This window comes from Alligator sinensis, unplaced genomic scaffold (assembly GCF_000455745.1).
Source record: "Alligator sinensis unplaced genomic scaffold, ASM45574v1 scaffold1960_1, whole genome shotgun sequence".
Classification (NCBI taxonomy): Eukaryota; Metazoa; Chordata; order Crocodylia; family Alligatoridae; genus Alligator; species Alligator sinensis.
The window spans coordinates 312,615-334,331 of NW_005843074.1; the positions used below are offsets into that span (position 1 = coordinate 312,615).

The 21,717-nt window shown below is 50.9% G+C and overlaps 2 protein-coding genes across 4 annotated transcripts; both read left to right on the top strand.

Moving 5' to 3' along the window:
* Nucleotides 1-19: 19 nt before the first annotated feature.
* On the top strand, nt 20-7,866 carry SF3A2 (splicing factor 3a subunit 2). 3 transcript variants are annotated; one of them, XM_006037163.3, is made up of 9 exons: nt 20-98; nt 410-584; nt 1,368-1,439; nt 2,870-2,916; nt 3,325-3,434; nt 4,383-4,432; nt 4,906-5,046; nt 5,573-5,641; nt 7,383-7,866. In XM_006037163.3, the coding sequence occupies exons 2-9, from the start codon at nt 459-461 to the stop codon at nt 7,710-7,712; spliced, it is 945 nt and encodes a 314-aa protein (XP_006037225.1). In that variant the 5' UTR covers nt 20-98; nt 410-458; the 3' UTR covers nt 7,713-7,866. The 3 variants fall into 3 exon arrangements, with proteins under 3 accessions (XP_006037225.1, XP_025049383.1, XP_006037224.1); XM_025193598.1 differs by having other exon boundaries at nt 78-180; XM_006037162.3 differs by having other exon boundaries at nt 83-184.
* A 2,117-nt stretch (nt 7,867-9,983) lies between these two features.
* On the top strand, nt 9,984-20,739 carry AMH (anti-Mullerian hormone). The gene is made up of 5 exons (XM_006037164.3): nt 9,984-10,673; nt 15,332-15,510; nt 18,032-18,155; nt 18,437-18,620; nt 19,151-20,739. Exons 1-5 carry the CDS (start codon nt 10,058-10,060, stop codon nt 20,079-20,081), a joined length of 2,034 nt encoding a protein of 677 aa, XP_006037226.1. The 5' UTR covers nt 9,984-10,057; the 3' UTR covers nt 20,082-20,739.
* Nucleotides 20,740-21,717: the final 978 nt, after the last annotated feature.

Genomic DNA, 21,717 nt, shown 5'->3' on the forward strand with positions numbered 1-21,717 from the left:
CGGGCGCGACCCGGATGCGCTCGGCGGCCGGAAGCGGCGTGCTCCGCCTCCTTCCGGCGCGGGGGCGCATGCGCAGTGCCGAGACGCGGCCTGTGAGGGTGCGTATTACCCAGGGCCGGTGTGGGGGGAGCTTCGCTGCGAGGCCGGCACACGGGGCCGGAGGGAGCGGAGAGCGGAGCAGTAGGTCAGGCGGGGGGCAGGGGAAGGGCGGGGTCTCGGAGGTCCCCCTCGCGGGCAGCCCTGTCGCGGGTCACCGTCGCCTGCGCCCGCTTGGGTGTTGCGCCCTTCGGTGTCACGAGCGCGAAGGGACGAAATCCCAGTTTCTAGCTTTGCTGCTCGTCCCGATCCATTAACTAACTCGCAGCTCGCGTATCTCACACGCACGTCCTATTTTCATTGCTTTTTCTAGGGGTTTTTTTTTTTCCTCCTCAATAATTTGAAGCCCCAGAGACCAAATCATGGATTTTCAGCATCGACCTGGAGGTAAAACCGGGAGCGGAGGCGTCGCCTCGGCCTCGGAGAGTAACCGGGACCGCAGGGAGAGGCTCCGGCAGTTGGCGTTGGAGACAATCGACATCAACAAGGTGCGTTTTGGTCTCGTGGTATATTTGGGGGACGTGGATCTGTGGGATTTTAGCGCCGAGGTACGCTGCGGTGCAATACAGACGTGCGCTATCGAAAGTCGAGTCGATTGGCAAGTGTCAGTAGCCAGAGGGAAGGGAATATGTCGCTTCTCCAAATCCAGCCTGGGCCGGTGCAGGCCGTGTCTAATAAATCACTGGCAAGAGGATGTGGCTGACGTAGGAGTTAGAGGTAAATGAGCAAAACATAGCAGATTTACTGTTAAGCGTATTGGAGGGACCTTAGTGATGGCCCTGCCTTGCCAGCTGTTATGTGCAGATGGTTTTACACACCCATTCTCAGATGCTCCACCTGTGTGAAACCACTTGCCGAATTAAGGTTTTAGTTGAGAATTGTGGATAGGAATGAAACCTTCTTCTTGAATTAAGATCCCCTCATGAAGAGACGCTGTCAAACACTGAATTGAGAGACGCTGTCATTTGATCACGTACATGCTTATGTCTGTCTCGACTGCAGGCTTCTCAGTATTAGGTCATATGTTGCAATTTTCTTGCACAGCAATGTTAATATTGTTGGCAGGTAAAAATAACTGTTTCCTCCCTCTTTTCTGTAAGTCGTTTCAGATGGAAAATTATCCTCAAGAGTGAAAGCAAGAAGCTAAGATCCCTCTTTCCATGCCACAGCGATTGTACATCATATACTTTTGAGAGTTCAATATAATGCAGACAGGCTACAGATACTTGCGTGTGATTTCTAATTTCAGTGATTCTCTTTTTATTTCTTAGGATCCCTATTTTATGAAAAATCACTTGGGCTCTTATGAATGCAAACTCTGCTTGACGCTGCACAACAATGAGGTGAGTTGAGCATTTGGTTTCTTATGAAAAACAAGAACAGACAGTATTGAAGTGTTGTTGATTTAGGCTCTGGAGGGCTTGTTTCCAAGTCCCTGAGAACTTCTCAAAGATGTAGAGGTTGGTCACTGATGGTGGGGGAGTGCATGTGTGTGTACATTGCATAAGTTACCATTCGTTACCAAAGCATTAATACAGTATGTTGGTTACTCCTTGGGTATATCCACATGCTATATCTTTTTTACACTGCTTAAAACTGTCTGTCAGTGTCTCTGGTTAGTTTGGGCTCTGCAGAATTGTTCTGCTTAAAGAACTTTCTTTTGTATTAATCTGGATACCCTTGATTTTAGGGCTGTTCTTGAAGAGAGTTTTTTCTTGGCTAAGTTATATCATTCATTAGGCTTGAGCCTCTTTCTTTAGTTCTTCAATCTACTTTGCTGTCAAGCTTAATAAACATAAGATTGAGTGATCTTCAGATTTAACCCTTAGGAAATCAGCTAACTTCCAAAGAGATGATGCCAGTAAACTGTCTGTATTTTGTTTTTGAATGTTTGGTTGGCTAAAACCTGTCCCTGTATTTGGCGGCGTAGAATCAGGCACTTGGACTAAATGGAAAAAAAAAAATTTAATGTATTTGATTGATGTGCTTGTAGTCCACCATAGTATTCACTAGCTCTGCTGTGAGTTAGCAGATTGCTGAGAAATAAGATAAATGAACTGTCATATTATTGAATTTTTATTCATTTTAAGTGCTTGCAAACTAAAGTATGATTAACTTTATGCAGCTAGAGAAGGACTTTAGAAAAGGGACATACGTATGTGCACGGGAGCAGGTCTTGGACAGTGGTCAGCAACATTTTTTCTGGCAGAGGGTTGGAATGATCCAGCTCAGGTCAGAAGCGGGCTGGTGCTAGACCCTGCCACTGCTCCTCCCTGCTGCCTGGCTGTGGCCCAGCATGGGCAAAGCCCCCCAGGGTGGGTGAAACCCTCTGGCTCCATGGGCCGTAGGTTGCTGACCCTTGGTCTAGGACTCCATGCCATTCCTGTCAGATCCTACATAGCTCATTACTCAGTTGCCAGTTCCCAAAATAACCAAACATAGGAGTGAAAAAGGGAGAGAACTACAACAGGGGAGTGGGTTTTGGGTGAGGAGGAATATGGGGTAAAGGAAGTGATTAGAGGTTGAGCATTGTGTTGGTGGAAAGTGGTGGATGAAGCCCTGAAAACGCAAATACCATCTTTTCAGTTCATTGAAATTTACTGGGGATAAATAAATATTTCCTTTGTGCCTTAAGGGTTAAAAAGTCCATGTCATTTAGAACTTCCTTACCTGGGCAAACAACTTCCAGTAGTGTTTCATTTGACAGTGCTAGCTTCTGATGTTGGAAAAATCCTGTCATCATTTATCTTTCTTCTATCTTGTGTTGTTGCAGGGAAGCTACTTAGCACATACCCAAGGGAAAAAGCATCAGACCAACTTGTAAGTCCTTAATTATATAATATTTTTTCTACTCTGGATACTTTTCAGAATATAGTCAGCATGCAATTCAGTTGATAGCCTTTGATAGGGGATATGGAGATGCTTTGGGTCAGAATTGACCTTTACTGGCAAAGGTTGATGAAGAGGTGGTGGTTTACTGTTTGGAGCATATCTTAGATCAGGAAGACAGTAGGGCAAGGTCAAAATAGCAGAATTGCAAATATGGCAGAGGAGAGGGTGCTCTGAATGACAGGGTCATATTTGTGGGTACAGCTGGATCATGACCATTCTCTGTTGTGGTTTTTAGGGCACGCAGAGCTGCCAAGGAAGCTAAAGAAGCCCCTGCCCAACAGGGTCACATTTGTGGGTACAGCTGGATCCATGACCATTCTCTGTTGTGATTTTTAGGGCACGCAGAGCTGCCAAGGAAGCTAAAGAAGCCCCTGCCCAGCCTGCACCAGAAAAAGTCAAAGTGGAAGTGAAAAAATTTGTGAAGATCGGACGACCAGGTTACAAAGGTAACTAATACTGGCATGTCTCTTACAGCAGGTACATAAAGCTCAGTGGAATTCAGTTGAAATTTGTGGCTCTGGTATGAGTTATAAACTTGCCTTTTAGCAGATCTCGTTATATCATAAATAAGGTACGATTGTATCCCTCCCTCTTTTTTTCATTTTGTTTTTCCCTCATAGAATAGCTCTTGACATGTGGCAGTCAGACATGAGCCTGTTCAATAATACATTAGGAGTTGCATTCATTCAGCTCTTGCAGCATTTGGCATAGGATATGGATGATACTGTTTCAATCCAATTCTCCTTTGTTGCTTACTATTGTACTACTTTCTTTGGTGTAATTCTTCCCCTGTGTTTTTCTTCACTTGCTCATAGCTACTAGTAAGATGTATAGGTCACCCTTGCCACCTTGATTTATGTATTTGTTTTTTAAAAGCGACAGAACTCTTTGTGACTTGGTTCTGGTTTGTTGTCCAAGATTTCCTTTCTCTCTCTTCCCACCATTTTCTTGTTCTGAAGAGCATAGTGTGCCAGTTCTCTTTGCTCCAGAGGCAGTAGAATTTCAGTGGTGCAGTATGTATATATGGCTACACTTATTAGGTTCCTTTCATTCACACCTATCAAACAAAAATACAGTATTAATAACATGGAGAAAATCTCTAGGTGTTGCACTAGAAAGTGCAGTTGTGTTGATACTAACAATTCCATACAACAGGTTCTTAAAGTAGGACTGCTGTTAGTCCAGTTCTTTTCTTAGCCTTGTGCTGAAACGTTTCCATTTTCAGTCTAATTACTCTTTTTGGCACTTATGAAATGAACTTCCTTTCCTCCCAGAAGGCAGGGCTTCATACCCTTACACTTTTTCTATAATTTGGGTCAATACAACAGGTTCTTAAAGTGAAAGTGTCAGTTCCTTATGCAGTACTGAACCCAGGTTTCATTGTTCTCTTACAGTGACCAAACAAAGAGATCCAGAAACAGGACAACAGAGTCTCCTCTTCCAGGTAGGGTATTGTTAACCTCTGGTCATTTGAACAATCCAAGTAAAGACATTTTCAGGCTATATGAGAAAAGACAGTTGCTGCTGAGGGTCTTAGTGAGGTTTTGATGCATGGATGCTTCTGTAATTAAAATTGCCACAATATTCTTGACTTAAAGCTTGAGGATTCAGTGGGCCCTGAAGAGTGAATTTCCCTCTTGTTCCTAGAGGCAGTCTCTCCAGGACTGAGGTAGCAGATGGCATGCCTGGAGAGAGAGGGTTGTTTGCTACTTCACTGCTCCTCATGGTGCTGTACCTCTCCTTTGGGTGAATGCAGGGAATCCATGATCAAGACTGCTGTGCCGATATCTCTCTAGCATTCAGGTCACTAGATTTCCATGTGAAGGATGTGTACTGACCCAGATTTATAGCTTAAGGTGTTGTTTTTTTTAGGTGGGGGGAGCATTGATACTTAATGGTGTAATATCACCCCTACAGATTGATTATCCAGAGATTGCTGAAACCATCATGCCAAGGCATCGGTTCATGTCTGCATATGAACAAAGAATTGAGCCCCCAGACAGGCGCTGGCAATATCTTTTGATGGCAGCAGAGCCCTACGAAACGATTGCTTTCAAGGTGAGATATTAACGTCAAACCTTAATTAGTGACTGGCAGTGTTCTCCACCGCATACATTTGAAAAGTACCCAGAGGGAATTATCAGCAGATAAGGCTCAAATGAGAGAAGTCTAAGTTGTGGGATGGGGGACCTGGCTGGAAGAGTTGAAGGAGGGGAGGGGAGACGTTTGGAAACAGCTAACACCACTTGAGAATTAGTGGAGGCATGTATCTACAAGCATGAAAAAAATGCTATTTGCAGAGCCGAGGCATTCTTTGCCTCTAGCACAAAAAGTCCTCTGGGCTTTGTTCCTGAGTCCTCTTTGTGCAGATGTTTAGAGGAGATGTTTTCTGCCAGCACACTTGTCCTTGACAGATATGAAAGTGACTTAATTCCTCCCTCCAACATTGTCTAATAAGGTCTGAGACTAGCTCTTCTTACAAAGGCCTAGAATAACTGTGCTTATCTTGCAGCTCTTGTGTTAAAAAGGCCATTGTGTTAATCTGGTGGCACTAATAATAGCTTTTCACTCCTTTTTCTTACAGGTGCCAAGCAGGGAAATTGACAAAGCAGAAGGAAAGTTTTGGACCCACTGGAATAGAGAAACCAAACAGGTATCTGGGGATTAGCTTCTCTTATGGTTTGGGGGGCGGGTGAAGGACAAGGGGAAAGCAGCATTGGGCCAGTGCTTCCCACCATACAAGTACTGGTACTTGCAAGCTCCACCTTCTGCAGTAAGTCTCATTATTAGTCTCATTACTAGCCCCATTACAGGATCAGGCTCTGAATTTTAATCTTTGTTGTGCCTTTATGCCTTATGATGATGTCGTCTTGACTGACAGTCTAGGGCCTAAGCAGTTTAAACAAACCCATTTGCCTGAGACTGGCTCACAGGCATAAGACCTATGCAGGTGGACTTCTTTTCTTAGTCTTGTGTTGAAACGTTTCCATTTACAGTCTAATTACTCTTTTTGGAACAAATGAAATGAGCTTCCTTTTCTCCCAGAAGACAGGCCTTCATACCCTTACAGCTTTTCTTACACCAGTTCTGCAAGCCCTCTTGCTTGCAGTCCCAGTTGGCAGGTCGAGACTTGAATGGTTTTGTGAGACTATATTTTGTTCATGCCCCCAGAAGTAGAGGTGAGGTTTGACATGTATTTTGGGGAAAATTTGTACAGCTACTGCAGTACATGCTAACTGCAGAGAAAGATAGTTAGCTGTGTTCCCCATATTCACTGTAGAGAATAAAGAACGTAATTGTGCAGGGCTGTCAAGCCAGCTCCCATGACCAGTGGTAAGTTCACTAACAATAAAAACATGAAGCTGAGAGAGCTGTACTTGAGGAATTTTCCAGTTTTGTTTCTATTTTGGAAGCTAGGTTTGGAGGCAGATAGTGCCATGCTTTGTAAAGTCAGTATATCCCATGTGGCAATAAGGGGTTAGTACCTAGCATCATGTTCTGCTGCTAGTATCATTGGGGGACAGCTCCGAGAGCCAGCTATTGCACAATGGCATACATATGCATGAGGTTCTGGGCTGCAGTATGGTGTGGCACATGCATATTTTCAAATAGGTGTAGGATGCTAAATTGGTCACTTCTGGCTTGGCATTTATTCCGAGCCGAAAGAGCATGAGGATTTAGAACGACAAGTGGGACCATTGGTGCAAAGCAGTCGAGAGAGGCAGTGTGTAATATGGGTGGAGAGGCAGTGTGTAATGTATACTTTTAGGGATCATTTCTATAGTTGGTGACCAGAGAAGTGTGTCTGAAAGTGACCTGGCCTTCTGGATCAGGATGTACTACAGATGTTGGTTCAGAAGCAGTCACCTAGGCCACGTCCAGATGAGTGCAGCTGTGAGGTATGTGGTGCTGCCAACCCATCTGCCGCACCACACACTGCACATTCAGGTTTTCCGTGTGCTGCGATCTCTGTACTGCTGTGAAGGGATCAAAAAAAACCCGTGTGGGGGAAAAAAAGTGGGGCAGCACACGTGGCAGCAGCACGTGCTGCCCAAAACTGGAGTCTGGCCAGCTGAAGCCATGCTCTGGCTGTTGGCCAGGCTCCCAGCTCCAAGAGCCCAGGTAAAGCTGCTGGGGCAGCACAGTTGCTGGGCCCAGCCTTCCCTACCCCACCCGGGGTAACCTGCCACGCACCACAGTGCACCTGGCTTGGGTGCTCCCTGGGGATAAGTAGCAGCGGTACAAGGTGTGCTGCTGCTACTTGTCCCTGGGAAACCAAACGTCCCCGTTCATGTGGACGTGGCCCTGGTGGTGTTCCTTGAGGCATCAGGAGAGAACTGGGCAGACCAGTCACCCTGTGATTTATTTTTAATCTCTCCCTCTTTTTGCTCTAGTTTTTCCTTCAGTTCCATTTCAAGATGGAGAAGCCTCCAGCTCCTCAAAGTATCCCTCCTGGGCCCCCAACTGTGAAGAGGCCTCCACCACCCCCACTGATGAATGGCTTGCCCCCCAGGCCACCCTTGCCAGACTCTCTGCCACCGCCGCCTCCTCCAGGAGGCATGCCCTTGCCACCCATGCCTCCCTCTGGGCCTGTACCGCCCCCAGCACCACCTCAGCTGCCACCAACTCCTGGGGTACCTCCTGCTCCACTGCCACCAATGATGAGACCACCTCTGCCCACGGAGGGGCCAGGGACTATTCCCCCTCCACCTCCTTCCAACTGAAAAGCTTTTCCTGGACTCTCTCAGTGGACTTCTTTGATTTGTGTATTTTACTTGCACACCACATCCTGCTCAGAGATGATAAATATTTGTCCTTTTTATATGCCAGTGGTTTTTGCCTAAATCTTGTAGATTCATTAAAAGGCTTTCAACTTTATTTTCTGCATACATGCTTCTCTTTTTGAGTAAAACTGTTGCCTTTGTTTTCATACAAGTGTTGTTTAAAGGCCCCACAATGAGGAGGTAGGAAAATTATCAGTCTTGAAATATTTAGTAGCTTATCAGAACTTATCCAGTTAGCAGACAAATGACTGGAGTTACCTGGAAATCTACTTTTAATTTAATTAACCATGAATTTAAAGTAATGTGAGTTCCTGAGCTCCAGAGTGACATTTATTTCCTCATGAATTTTTTTATTTAGCTGGAGGTGGTAATAGTTCACAGTCCACATTGTCGCATGATAAATACCCACTATCACCACATCAGTGGGCAACAGGCCAGCTCCCATCAAAAATATGGGAAGTTGTCTGCATTTCAGTAGCAAATGTTTGCACCATTTTCACTGAAGATGGGTCGACATCTACTCCCATTGCCTGCAGCATAGTTGCACTTGTTTTTGTTCCTACCTAGATGCCACCATGCATATCTAGGGGTTTGTGTACACAAGAAGTTACTCTAGGATTGGTATCCAGAATAGCTCCCTGCATGCATGCTTTTATTGTAGGTCATCTACTTTGATCTGCATGAGCAAAATTCATTTTGGAAGTGGATTAAGTAGGTTGGAATAAGAATATGTATGCAGGGAAATAATTAAGAATAGCTATTGCACTTTTAAATACTGCTCTATCTTAAACTGAATTAGCTTCTTTGTGTAGATAAACCATTGGCAAATTGCCGGCAGAAGGTTTATGCCCTATAGGCTGTTTGATGATTTGTGTCCAATGCAGAGGTAGTACAATGGCTCCATCACACATGGCTTGTGTGTCAGAAGTGTAGACAAAGTAAGCATAAAGTAAAATTTCTAAGCAGAGAAAATCAATCTGGAACTTCTTTTAAATGAACATTTAACTAAAGGTTATAATGACTTCTGGAGTTATAAAAAAATCGATGTTGGCTTCTGTCCTGAACCATGAGTCTTAACAGGCTTTGAGTTTTATCTTTGTCAAGTCAAAATATCCTACCTGGACAAAGCTTGGCATCATCATCATTTGTAGCTACCCGGAGAAGGCTTGGAGTCATAGTTTGTAGGGCCCACTGTAGAGAATTCTGGATCCAGGAACCCTTTGCTCCATTGGATTCAAGGCATGTGATAAAGCCAGCTATTGTGTGCACTGTAGTCAGCTCATGAGTAGAGTTTGACAGCAAAAGTCCTGTGAGCTAGCAGGAAAAGTCTGCCTGTATGTTTTGTTTTAAAGATGCACTGTTTTGGGAAAGAAATAGGCATAACATTTCCTTGGAATGGGTGCGATGGCCAGAATTAGCTATCCTAAATAGCATATTTACTGTTGGCAACGGAAGAAGTGATTAAGAAATCCTGTGCGTGTGATAAGTATGGATTTAAGGTGTTTCATCTCTCTAGGCGATTGCAGAACTGCTGCTTGTGACCTTATCCAGTCTAGTTTAAAATAATCAAGGTATGTTTCCATTGCTTCCCTCTAAAAATCCCTTTCTGGTTCTCCTGCAGAAAAGAATTATTTTGAGACCCAAGCAGGTGAGCGTTTTGGAAGGAGCTGTGAAAGACTGGAGTTGTCATAAGATGACCCCTCTACACTGCCTGCAAAATGGAAGCACAGGAGCTGCCAGTTTAATCCAGGGAAACTCCAGTAGGGAAAGGTTATAGATTACACAAATTTAATTTCTCATAGATTACACAAATTTACTTTCTCTTAATTCCTCTCATTGTCCCTGTTTAGTACCTGCTGCTTTCTCTCTAACAAATTCCCCTTGGTATTTCCAACCTTAGGGAGGCTGTGCCAAATTAAATTCAAATCTAAACTTCTCTTCTCCCTTCCCTTCCCCCTCCCCACACACACATATACCATTCTTTAAAAACATTTTAAGTCAAGGACATGAATCCCTAAAAAGAAGGTAAACAGTTTCAATTTTATAACATTTCCAAGCACTGGTTGCAAAGCCAAAAATAGAACAGAAAGACTCCTTTGAATTGGCCCTCCCTCCTTTATAGCACATTGGCCTTTGAATTTCTCAAGGGAGGTGTGTTGTGCATTGTCAACTCAAGGTCACTGCCTTCTGAAGGGAGATAGAGTCCTCCTGTCCTGCACAAAGGTTTAAAAGATGGATTCTGGCAACTCTTAACAGCTGAGTTCAGAGCTGCTCAAAGCTGGAACATGGGTCCTGTGCTTAGGGTGGTTTTGCAGTGCCTGCTGCTGCTGTTCCCCTCTACAGCTCTACCTAGAATAGGAAGCTTTGGGGAAGGCCTTTCACCTGCTGACCTGCAAAGTACTGTTGCAAGAGAGTTAGGACTTGGAGAGGAGGAAAATATGAGTAGTCATGCAGGAGCAGGAAACTTTATAGCCTCAAAGGGCAGAGCCACAGTTGCTCCTCACCTGCTCTTGAAGGCTGGTGAGCCAAGAGGGGATTCCAAAGTAGTAAAACACAACCAGTTCATTACTGAAGATCAAGGAGTCTTCTCCTATCTGCAGCCTAATGCCAGCCTTCACCCATGGCTTTTGGGTGGGCTAGAAGGACCAGTGTGCAGGCTGAAAATGGACAGGAAGGATGGCCTGGGCCAGAGTCACTTGGAAGTCATGGGTGTCCTTACCAGCTATGAAAGTGACTTCATCAAGTTGGTGAGACATGCTGGCTGGGAAGAAGCCCCCCTGGAGACCTTTGGTCTCTGCTCTGCAGGGGACACATCCGCTGCGCTCCTGTCTCTGAAACGCATCAGTGCTCATTTGAGTGAGCCAGGAGAGAACCAGTTCCTGGTCCTGCACCTGGAGGAAGGTACGTGCTTCACTTTCTTCTAGGGTTTAACAAAGCAAATCCTGAAGTGATGGAAGCTTAGAGAAGTGCTTGGATAGGGTGGTGAGGAATGCAAGGCAACATTGCTTTGCAGACTAGAGAGAAAGATGTTGCTGGAAGAAGACATCTGGGGGCTGGATTCTTCTCTAAGTGGTTGATAACGAGGGGTAGTTAGCCATGTTGGTCCGAAGTTGGGCAGAAGACGGGACAAGGTGCCATCTTACAGACTTGTTCAGAGGGGTGAGCTCTCCTAGGCTCCAGACTACTTTGTTAAATGTTACCAGTACTCTGACATAGCCTACTTTGACAAAGCAAGCTGCTGTGGCCTAGGAGAGCTCATGCCTCTGAATTGGTCCATAAGCTGTTACCCTGCCTTGCCCACTGCCCAATTTTTATAATGCAATAGACTTTTTCCAACATGTCTTTAAGGAAACTACAATTCTGCTGGGTGACCACTCAAGGGTGTATGTGTTGTAACTTCTAGCATTGTCGGCTAGTGGACACCACTACCACCCTCTCCCCTCGATAAGAACTGTTGTCGCATCCTGGCATAAAATAGACCACCAGCATTTATTCCTCCAATAGTATCAGTAAAAGCCCAAACAATCACGTAGATAAAGTTCTCTATGTGGGGAAAAGAGAAGAGAAAACAGGACAGAAAGATTGATTTAGTTTTTCTGCATGGATGCTGCTGTAGTTCATGGCGAGGTTTGCTACAAAGGGAGAAAGTCAGTGGCTCTGCTCTTGCCTGCTATTAGTTCACAAGAGTTCAGAGGTCGTGCTGGAGGGCAGAATGTAAAATCCTAGAGAGATCAAGTTGCTTAGCACAGTTCCCCTTTCTTCTTTTTTTCTCCTGTTGGTGTTAATCTTATTTCTGTCTCCAAACCCTGTTCCCGAGGAGAAATCGGAGTGCTTGCTGCCTTGCAGTCTGTCTTTGTCAAAACCTTGCAGTTATTCCTTTGCAGTAAAAGCCACAGGGAGCTCTGGTGAACGCAATGCAGATGGAACTTTGCACCCCTTGCGCAGTGGGGTAGGGAAGAGAAATGGCAACCCTGAGCCTTTTCAAAGTGATTGCATCATTTAAACATCTGCATTTGAGTATCTGGCATTTGACTACTGGGTTTGTTCCAATGTTGTTCCAGTACAAGCATGGCTTTAACCTGGCTGAGTTTTTGGCTTCTGCTGAGGCTGCAATGCAAGGCACATGCCTCTGTGCACTGCTGACCAGCCCAGTTTAGGGGGGTTGTTCTGTGGGTTCCTGCCTAAGTTCCCCAAATAGCTGGTTAAAAACTGTTTGAGACCACCCAGTGACTTTAGAGATGCACAGTGCTCTCCCCAGTCAGTGGCACCTAAGCTCTCCATTTTGTCCTTCGGCATGGTTTGATACAGGTTCTCAGACAAAAAAGCCCTTAGGCCTATCTGATACGGGAAGCTGGGCTAGCACTCTGCCCTCAGCAGAACTGTATTTAATGTCTGTTCTAAATAATCCAAGAAGATCCATGCCTGGGCAGCTCCCCAGGTCCCTACACAGCAGCCCATGGCTTCAGGCACTAACTATTTTTGAATTTTAAAATAAAAACAAATATGCCCCGTTGTTTAGCAGAATACATCACATTCCTCTGTCCTGTTTTGCTGCCTCCTCATTTGCATTTATTAAGTAGCATCAGTAGTTATGCAAATTTGCTGTGGGTTTTGCAACCCCTGGATCACACCTGGGTTTGAAGCTGGGAGCAGCTCAGTCTAAGCTTGGCTCTGGTGCCCTTTTCTAGGACACTGATCTCTCCCCAGGCAGCAGCACCCCCACCACGTTATCCAGATTCCTGCCTCCTGCTTATTTGCTGCAGGGGTGATGGGGATTTTGGTTTAAATGTTTAAAAGTGCCTGCTAATTCTGTCCTCGGTGTTGGGATGCCTGACCTGATGAGATGCCCTAGGCCTGGGTTTTGAAAGCACTCAGTCCTGCCAAATCCAACTGCCAGCAGTGGATGCAACAGGTGCTCAGCAGTGCTGAAAGTCAGCCCCAGGTATCTCAGGTGTGGTACCCAGTACCTGAGCCCCCCCAGTCACTGGCCACACATAACATTTTTGGACTTGAGTTCTTCAAGTCTCTATTCAGGTCTCCATCCCACAGAAAAGTCAGCTGCTGTTTGGGTCTTTGGTGAGCATGAATATGTTCCCGGGTAGAAAAGGAGATGTGAAGGGTTCCCTGGGGAGCGCTGTCTAGTGATCGCAGCAGGGCACTCCCAATCACTTCTGGGTTCTGTTCATTGCCACAGCTTTTCTTCCATCAATTGAGGTGGTGCCTTGAAGCCCCCGTCAGAGCACAGGGCCATTTGTGCCAGGTGCTGTACGACCTGGGAGATGAGATGACCTCCACACCCAAGAACAATCTGAAGTCAAAATCCCTCCTGCCTCCGCTTCCCCACCTGTAAAATAGGAATCATTTTACCTTGCCTCCCCACAGGGACAGAAAGTTATTTGTATGATGCTTGATGATGATCCCTGCCTGGAAGCTGCTGGTGGGATTCAAAGTGGGGGTTTCTATTTACATCAAGGAAGATGGCTGGTTTTCCTCCTCAGGAGGTTGGCAATTGAAGACTGGGACCTTTCCCGAGCAGCCTAGGGGAGGTGCAGGGGATCTGGGAATGGCCAAGGGGACCAAGGGCTTGATGGACAGTGGTTGTGATGCTGGGCAGCTTCCTGCTTGGATCTGGGCCTGGTACAAAGTCCACTCTGTTCTGCTCTTTGCAGAAGGAGGGAAGGAAATCCTTAGGGCCCTTTTGCTTAATTGCCCCCTGAGCAGGTGTCTGCCTCCTTCCTGCTGCTCCAACTGCCCCGATGCCCTGGGCCAACACGTTCTCTCTCCTCTTAGACATTACCCCGTCTGCTTAGAGGTGCTATGAGCAGCAGCTCTGTGTAATGTTTCCTATGTGCTTCTCTCTGCAGCATGCCTCAGCCCTGTGCTGCAGGGGATCTGTCTTTGCTCACAGATGGTATCTCACTGATACGTCCCCGCTTAATTCCAGGCTTGGAAACTAAAGGCTGAGTAATTTGTTCTCTGCCCCCGATCCAGTCCCCCCACCAGCAGCAGTGTCAAAAAGTGGCTGTTGGCTGCAGAAGTTGCATATTGCAGTGCAGAGCCGGCAGACCTCACAGGCTCCTGATGTTCCCTGATCAAAGCAGCTCAAATCAGGGCTCTGAACAGAAAACCTGTCTCTCATTAGCCCAAAGCCAGGTGTGGGGGGCGCTCCAAGGGCGTTGCGAAGGTGAGTCCATGTCACTCTCCCTGTTTTGCAGTGGGGAAGCTGAGGCAGGCAGTGGGGAAGCAATTTGCTTCAAGATCGCTTGGTGAGTCAGTGGTGGGCTGAGAATAGAGACCAGTGTCTACCAAATACCGCTTGCAGCCTAGCTCGTTGAAACTCCCCGGTCATCTGGATCTTCTTTGAGGACCCCAGATGGCGTCTCTGTGTGGCATTACAGGTGTGCTGTGCCTATCCTTTTCCAAGGGGTCCCAGAGATTGCCGTGAAAGAGAAGCACCCCCCACCCCCGGTCTCCCAGCAAGCCCAGTTCCCTGGTCCCTACCGGAGAGCCGGCGCTCTCTTCCTGATTCAGGGCGTTCTCATTCAGATGGGTCATTCACCTTGCTCTGTGGTTTGAAGTTTTTGAGTAACTTCCTCTGCCCCCCGTTTGCAGAAACTTTAAAAATAAACCACAGGCAAGTCCCAGGGCTGGGGGGACCTCATCTTCCAAGAACAGATCGTTTCTGGGATGGTTTCTGCCCGACAATGCATTTGGGGTGGTCTCCAAGTGCCTTGTCCCGTCTCCCTGGAGAAGCATCTTTCAGGGACGGACTTCAGGAGGTCCCACGCATTGAAAGTAACTGAAGTGGAGTGGAAGGACTTCTGTGGGTGCCAAGAGCGGTCTCCTGATGGGTACCAGGCATGTTTGAATGTCAGGAAGACAAGATGTGAGTGTGGAGGAGCTAGATAGATGAGGATGTGGTGGGGGTGAGGAATTTTAGGGCTGTAGAGGACTGGGTGCAGGTGCACATGTGGCACGGGGGGAGCATTGCCCTCAGCTGGATGGAACTGTAACAACCATGTGGCATAGGCCCTATACAGCAGTATAATAATAATAATCCTCCTTTAGCTTTGGTGCAAAAGGCACTGTATTCAAACTCGGAGCACACACGCGTGACACAGAGACCACTCTGACGACTTGGTGGAGGGATCCCAGGAACAAAGGGGCAGGAAGGAGCTGGCTACAAAAATGTTTAGCAAAAACAGGGGTTTTGTTAAGGTGGCTCCTGGCTGTGGGACCAGAGCAGGGGGCAGCTACTCCAGTATCCTGTCCCCTGAAGAGGAGGCTGAAGTAATCCTGCTGTGTAAATCATGGATCAGCCTACTCGTGGGAAGCTCTCCTCCAAACCCCAGCCATTAATTCTTTTCTGTCCTGCCGCAAGAGGGTCTAAGTCCCCCACCCCTTGCTGTTTCCTGTCGAGCGTCGCTGGATTCAGGTATCACTTTCTGCCACTTTGTGCTCCTCAAAGCTGCCAGGGGTCCTATGGGTAACTGCTGCCAGGGAGCATTTCTCCTCCCAGCCAGAAAGTCATGCTGTCTGTCTTGGTCTTTCTCTGGCAGTGACGTGGGGCACTGAGACACAGCTCAGGTTTAAGCTGCCTTTTCAAGAGGACATGGGCTGGTCGCTCGGACAGCTGCAGTTTGCTGTGCTGGTGTTTTATCCTGGAAGCAGAGAAAGAGAAGGCATCAAGGCCAGAGAGATGCTTCAGGCAGAAGGCAAAGGGCTGGACCAGAAGCAGGTAGGTGGCCTGGCCAGGCACACACAGACCTCATGTATATGCACTGGCTAGGGATGGCCTGGGGGGCTGTGGCAGGGGGACACCCCTACCCAACACCCCTCCTGCTGCATCACTGTTTGGGGCGAGGTTGGGACCTCCACATTCACTGGTGCCCCCGCTGAAGCTGTTAGCAAGGAGGCTGAAGAGCACCTGCGGGGAGGGCTTGTTTTCCAACCACGTCTCACACCCTGGAGCTGGGCCGGGTCCTGCCACAGGTGAGTGCAGTCAGCCTGGACCTGCTTGGCGCACTGCAGCGTGTTTTGTGACACAGCCTTTCCCCTCCCCTCTCCTCCTCCTGCTTCCTTGGGGCAGCTCTGGGCGCCCTGATGGGAGCTGGGGGAGATTGGCTGCATCTTCCCGTGTGCCGGCAGGTGGTGCTGTTATCCCATCATCTGAGCTGACTGCTACAGAGAGGACAAAGGGGCTGGGGACCTGTGTGCCTGCAGCCAGCACCACTCCCACGCTCCTTTGCTGGTTTGGCATACAGCTCCCAGGCTCCATGCGGTGGGGGCGGCGGGAGCGCCAGCGATCGGTTCACCACCAGCATCTCAGCGCCTTCAGGAGCCCCAGGGCTCTCGGGGAAGGCAGCGATTACTCCAGGGGAAGCGGGGTGCGGGCTGGTCCCCGGGTTACCAGGTAGTGAGATGCACCAGCCCTATCTGCCAGGCACTTAGCTGTTCGCTCTGTTTTCATCCGACTCCATACATCAAGCACACATGTACTCTGGTGTATTTTAAGCCTGGCCCCGATCTGCAGAGTGACTGATGCAGCAGCCTCACCAGGCTCTTTGTCTGTGCACTCCAGGTCAAACGTGCTCTTCCGCAGGGCTGGCCGGCAGCCTCATTTAGCTCCCGGCAGCCCTGGCTGGGCCATTGGCAGGGGACAAGCACAGGCGCTCTGGGCGTAGAGGCATAAGGGAGCTGGAGCTGTACTTGTCTGTTTGCTCTGCTCCTGGCAGTGACTCAACTTGCAAAGGATGGTCAGGGCCTGAGCATCGGGAATGGCTCTTTCCTTCTCATGCTTCAGTGCCTGTCATGAGGGGCCTGCAGGCCAATTTGGCCCCCTGGAGAAAGCTGCACAGCTTCACCGCCCTCGCTGGCACGGGGTGGGGGAGGCTGCAGGCTGGCCCTAAACTGCCACATCATGGAGGCGTCCCCAGATGATATGTGAGAAGGACGCGGTGGGGAGCAGCACTAGCCTGGATCCTTCCACACCCAGGGACAGAGCTCGGGGATAAAGAACTGCTGTTTTATTTTCACGAGTGCTTTTCAGAGCAAAACAGTCCAGAAAAGCCCATGGGGAATCCCGCTCTAGCTGCTAGGCAAGCACCAAAATAAGTGGCCTGTTTTTTTTTTTCAGTCCTGCTGGAGGAGGGCACGGCAGGGTGCAGCGTCCCTTAATTTCAGCTAACCACTGATTTTTAGGAACCGCTCGTGGCCAAAATTTGGAAGGGGCTTCCAAGGGAGGTGGTGCTCTCCCCTACCTTTGGGGTCTTTAAGAGAAGGCTGGATAGGTATCAGGCTGGGCTCATCTGACCCCAGCGCTTTTTCCTGCCCAGGGCAGGGGTTCGGACTCGATGATCTGTTGACCCTAGCATCTATGAATCTATGAATGTTAACTCCTCACCCCCTCCGCAAGGCTCTGGGCACCTCGCAATGCTGCTGTTGCCAGAAAGGGGGGCTTGGCCTGGCCCTCTTTTCCTGTGCATGGGCAGCCTGGATCTGCTGTTATCACTGCACACCTGATCCCGCTGCCAGGGAGAGAGCCACCTGCTTGTGCCTCTTCTGGGTTTCAGCTCCTGGGGAGGCTGCAGGTGCAGGGAGCTGCTCTCTGCACAGGGACACTGAGTCTGAATCAAGGGAAAGTCAACATGGAGCCTCTCAGTGCACTTCTAAAGCATGCTAACCCAGCCTGCCGCTTTGCTTGGGCAGGGCTCCCTGGGCTGTAGACTTCAGTGCTGCACAAGTGGTTTGGGGGAGTGAATGCTTTGAGCTTGCGCGTGTTGGAGCCCGTGGGTAAACTCCTGTCACTCCAGCGTGGCCTGATCTTTTCCAGTGTTTTCCAGTCCCGATAAGCTTGACTGGCTGGTGTCTGCACTATTACCAGCCAGGCTCCCAGCTAGGGGCACGTGGCACTGCTCTCGTGTGCACGTACAGGCCCCAAAGGCACTGGACGTGGCCACCAGCAGGCTGGAGGATCTGTGCCCCCATGCCTCCAGCAGCTACTCACCATTTCAGGGTTGGTCCTTGACACTGGGCTGCCTCCGGCTCTGCGGTCAGGGCCTCCGCCTCCCACCCAGCCCTTCCTCCCGCTGTATCCAGGGGGCCGTGGTTCATCTCTGAGGGTCACACTAATCACCCTGCCTCGTGTAGCAGATGGCAGGGATCATTTGCTGGTCTTGGGAGGGGGTCCCTGTCCTCCTCCCTCCCCCTGTTGTGCCCTAGCCTGTGAAGCATCTCTAAGGCATCTCCTCTCTCTGCAGACTCTCTGCCTGTCCAGGGACACCCGGTACCTGGTCCTTGGGGCCTTGGTGACATCTGTGATCCACACACACAGCCAGCTCAGCTTTGAAGTCTCCTTGGTGGTCAAGCATCCCGGTGATGGAGGTATGCGGGCTGAGGGGTTGTCTGTGCCAGCAAGGAGATGGGGAGGCACAAGCCCAGTGAGGAGCATACAGCCTAGGGGATGCAGCTAGGGGCTCCTGGGCTCTTTCTATTCCTGACTTAGTCACTGGCCTGAGGTGGGAATCTCCTGATGCCTCCATCATCTTGGCCCCCATCTGTACTGCGAAGATGGCCGTGGGGCTGGGTGCAGGCCCATGGCTGGAGGGACACCTGGCTGCTGCTGCTGCTCACCCTTTGGCTTCTCTCTGCCCCACTTCTGGCAGGCCCCCCCCTACCCCCACCAGAAGTCCAGCAGCTGCTCTTCGGCTCTGACGAGAAGTGCTTCACCAGGATGACCCCGGTCGTGCTCCTGCTGGCAAAGTCGCAACACGAGGAGGATGTCCTGCACCCCTCTCGCTTCCTGTCGGTGGCTGGGGTGGTGGAGACGGTCCCCTACCCCCAGCCCAGGTGCGTGGCCTTTCGGCACTACCGGGGAAACTGAAAGAGATGGATTGAGGAGGGAGGCATCGTACCCTGGCAGAGGGGTGTGGGCAGCTTACCCTGCCTGGAGACCATGCCAGCTGCCTGCTTGAACCTCAAGCCAGCACTGCCTGCTGCAGCCCCGGCTTGGCCCACTGCACTGCAGCGGCCGATGCTCTCAGAGGGCTTGGGGGGACTAGACCATCAAATCTCCCATGGAGCTGTAGGGCTGCAACCAATGCATCGAGTGTCTGGAATGGGGGCGGCTGCCGTGTGGGGGTGCTGAGCAGGGAGTGACCCTCTGGGCCACTTCCCTCAGGGGAAGTGATTGCAGTGGGGCAAGGTCGGGCTGTGCTAGAGGGACTGTAATACGGGCTGGACCGTCTCTGTGGCTGTGTGCCCGTGGCAGGGTGGGGATGGGGAAAGTCTCCTGCCCACTGCTGGCCACCTGGGGTTGAGGAGCCCTGGGCCCGTTGCAGAGCATTGCCCTTGCTGACCCACTCTGTGCCTCCCCACAGCTCGGCCCCGGCTGGCAGGGCAGAGGAGCCCCCTCCTGATTCAGCCGCTGGCCAGGCCAGTACTTCAACGCTGGCGCCTGGCAGCACCGACCAGTTCCTGGGCAGCCTGACCAGGTTCGTCAGTGGGATCCTGGGCTCTTCGGGGGAGCCACTGCCAGCCTCAAGGGTCCACCACTGGCTGGACGTCGAGACAGCAGAGACGCTTCCTCACCAGCAGCTCAACCTCTCTGAGGAGGCAGCCCTGGAGCGGCTGGTGCAGTCGGAGGAGCCCTTGCTGCTTTTGTTCCCCCACAACAGCCAGGCGCTGCTGGAGCAGCACTTCAGGCACTGGCGGGTGGAAGGGAGGGTGCTGCAGCTGCTGCTGGAGGAGCTCCAGGCTGTGATCCAGGACCTGAGGGAGCTCCCTGCTTTCCAAGCCAATGCAGGCCTCTTCCAGCACCTTCTGGCTTTCTGCTATTACCCGCCGGGGCCAGGCAGCAGTGACTCCCTGGTGACGCCCCTGCCGGAGGAGCTCCGCGGGCCCCGGCAGCTGCACACCTTGCTGCTGCTCAAGGCCCTGCAGACGGTGCGCACCCACTGGCGGGAGCGCCGAAAGGTGCTGTGGCAGAACCGCAGCGCGCGGCACCAGGCCTCGTGCCGGCTACGGGAGCTGACTGTGGACATCAGCCACTACAAGTTCATTGCCGTGCCGGACATGTATGTCGCCAACAACTGCGAGGGGCCCTGCCGCCTGCCCCTTTCCACCCGTGCCGACTACTACCCGCACACGGTGCTGCTGCTGGACATGCAGGAGCGAGGTGTGCCCCTGCAGCGCGGCCCCTGCTGCGTGCCCGTCCAATACTCTGACCAGACCATCATCACGCTCAGCGACGAGGGGCCCCAGGTGAAGATGTTCCACAATATGGTGGCAAAGGCATGTGGCTGTCGGTAGGGAGGTTCGGCTTGTCCTATCTCTGCCCTATGTCCCTTTGCCTGCACGGCCCAGAGGCTCCCTCCTGGGACACCAGTTCTGTCCCCCCACCCCCAACCCTTCCTCGCACTATTGGCTTGTTAGTACCACTCTGGACCGGGGAGGGACTTGGTCCCATCGCTCTCTAGGAAGCTAAGCGCAGCCTCAGGTATCCCCACTCCCCTGGGACCACAGTGGAAGGGGTGTGGGGGTAAGCACAAGGGAAACACAGCCAGGGAAGGCCACAGAAGTGGGACAAATCTGAGCCCTCCAGCTGTGAGGACCAGAAGGGGCCTGCCCCTAGGGTGACCACCTATTCAAAATGGAAAGGCGGGACACATCCCTCCCCTGCCAGCAGCACAGCTGGAGCAGAGTCGAGCGGAGCAGGGGCGGATGCAGGCTACTCACTGCAGGCTTAGGGCTCCCTGCCATGCTGCCTTTCCCTCGGGAGCCCCGTGCCAGCTTCATGCCCCCTGCCCACCTGGCAGCACTGAGGGGCACAACTCCACGCTGCCACTGCCTGCCTGCCCTGCTGCCAGGTGGGCAGGGGTACACAACCAGCGTGGAGCTCCCTAGGGAAAGGCAGCAGGGTGGGGAGCCCCAAGGCCACAGCGGGCAGCCCACATTGCCCCTGGGATGCCCCCCCATGCCCTGGGGTGTGCACAGTGGCAGAGAGCCACCCCATGCCCCCTGAACAAGCTGTCCACAGGTCTGTCCCACTCCCTGCCCTGGCCCCATGCCCCACCTTGGCTAGGCCCAAGCCTCCCTCCCTCCCTCACCGTGGGGGCCTCAATCTGCCCCCACTCTGACCCCTCCCTGCCATAGACACACCTACAGGGAACTGCTCTCCAGGCTGCCCAGCTGTATTCCCAGCCACGTGCATGTGTGCGGGTGCACGTACGCATGTGGCACTCCCTGCATCGTGCTCCTGGCAGCCCCGAGCAGCCCCTTGTAGGCCAGAACGCTGCCAGCCTGCAAGGGGAAACCCGCTGCTTCCCCATCCTTGCACAGCTGCAAATCCAGGACAAATGCTGTCCCGGAGTCGTGCAACCCGGGACTTGATGTTCCCATTCCGGGACTGTCCTGCCCAATCAGGAACGGGTGGTCACCCTACCTGGCCCTGCTGCCTCAATTATCCATAGCTTTACTTGCTTAGAGCTCAGGGAGAGTGGGGCTGGGGGAAAGCTACACCCTGGCATTGGTCTCTCAGCCACGTGGGATGGTGTTGCAGGCGGCCGGCTTTGCTGCAGGTTGTGAGAGGCCAGGACAGGGAGGAGACCAACAGGTTACAAATCCTGAGCCACCCACCCCAGGGCTGTGAGAGCTGGGCCCAGCTAAGAAGAGCTGCCCTCCTGCTAAATGCAACAGTCGGGGCGGAGGAGACCTTGAGGATCTTCCAGCTGTGCCCAATGATGGGGCCTGTTCTTGTGACCTCTGTGTGAATGCAAAGGGAGGAAGGAGCTGAACAGGCTTTCTCCTACATTTGTTCTTCCACGTGCAGCCCCCAGCGCCCTTGCTCTGATCTCTGTGGCTCATAACTACAGTGGCCGTTGCGCAGTCACGTTGTTTCAGCCATCCCCGAGCCAGCTGCTCCGAGAGCAGAGTTCCTGGTTCAGCA

Coding starts and splice junctions, on each gene's coding strand:
- SF3A2 (XM_006037163.3), top strand. CDS start 459: ATGGATTTTCAGCATCGACCTGGAGGTAAAACCGGGAGCGGAGGCGTC. Junction 5,047..5,572: donor ACGAAACGATTGCTTTCAAG/GTGAGATATTAA, acceptor TTTTTCTTACAG/GTGCCAAGCAGGGAAATTGA. Junction 5,642..7,382: donor GGAATAGAGAAACCAAACAG/GTATCTGGGGAT, acceptor TTTTTGCTCTAG/TTTTTCCTTCAGTTCCATTT.
- AMH (XM_006037164.3), top strand. CDS start 10,058: ATGGGTCCTGTGCTTAGGGTGGTTTTGCAGTGCCTGCTGCTGCTGTTC. Junction 10,674..15,331: donor GGTCCTGCACCTGGAGGAAG/GTACGTGCTTCA, acceptor TTTCTCTGGCAG/TGACGTGGGGCACTGAGACA. Junction 18,156..18,436: donor CAAGCATCCCGGTGATGGAG/GTATGCGGGCTG, acceptor CACTTCTGGCAG/GCCCCCCCCTACCCCCACCA.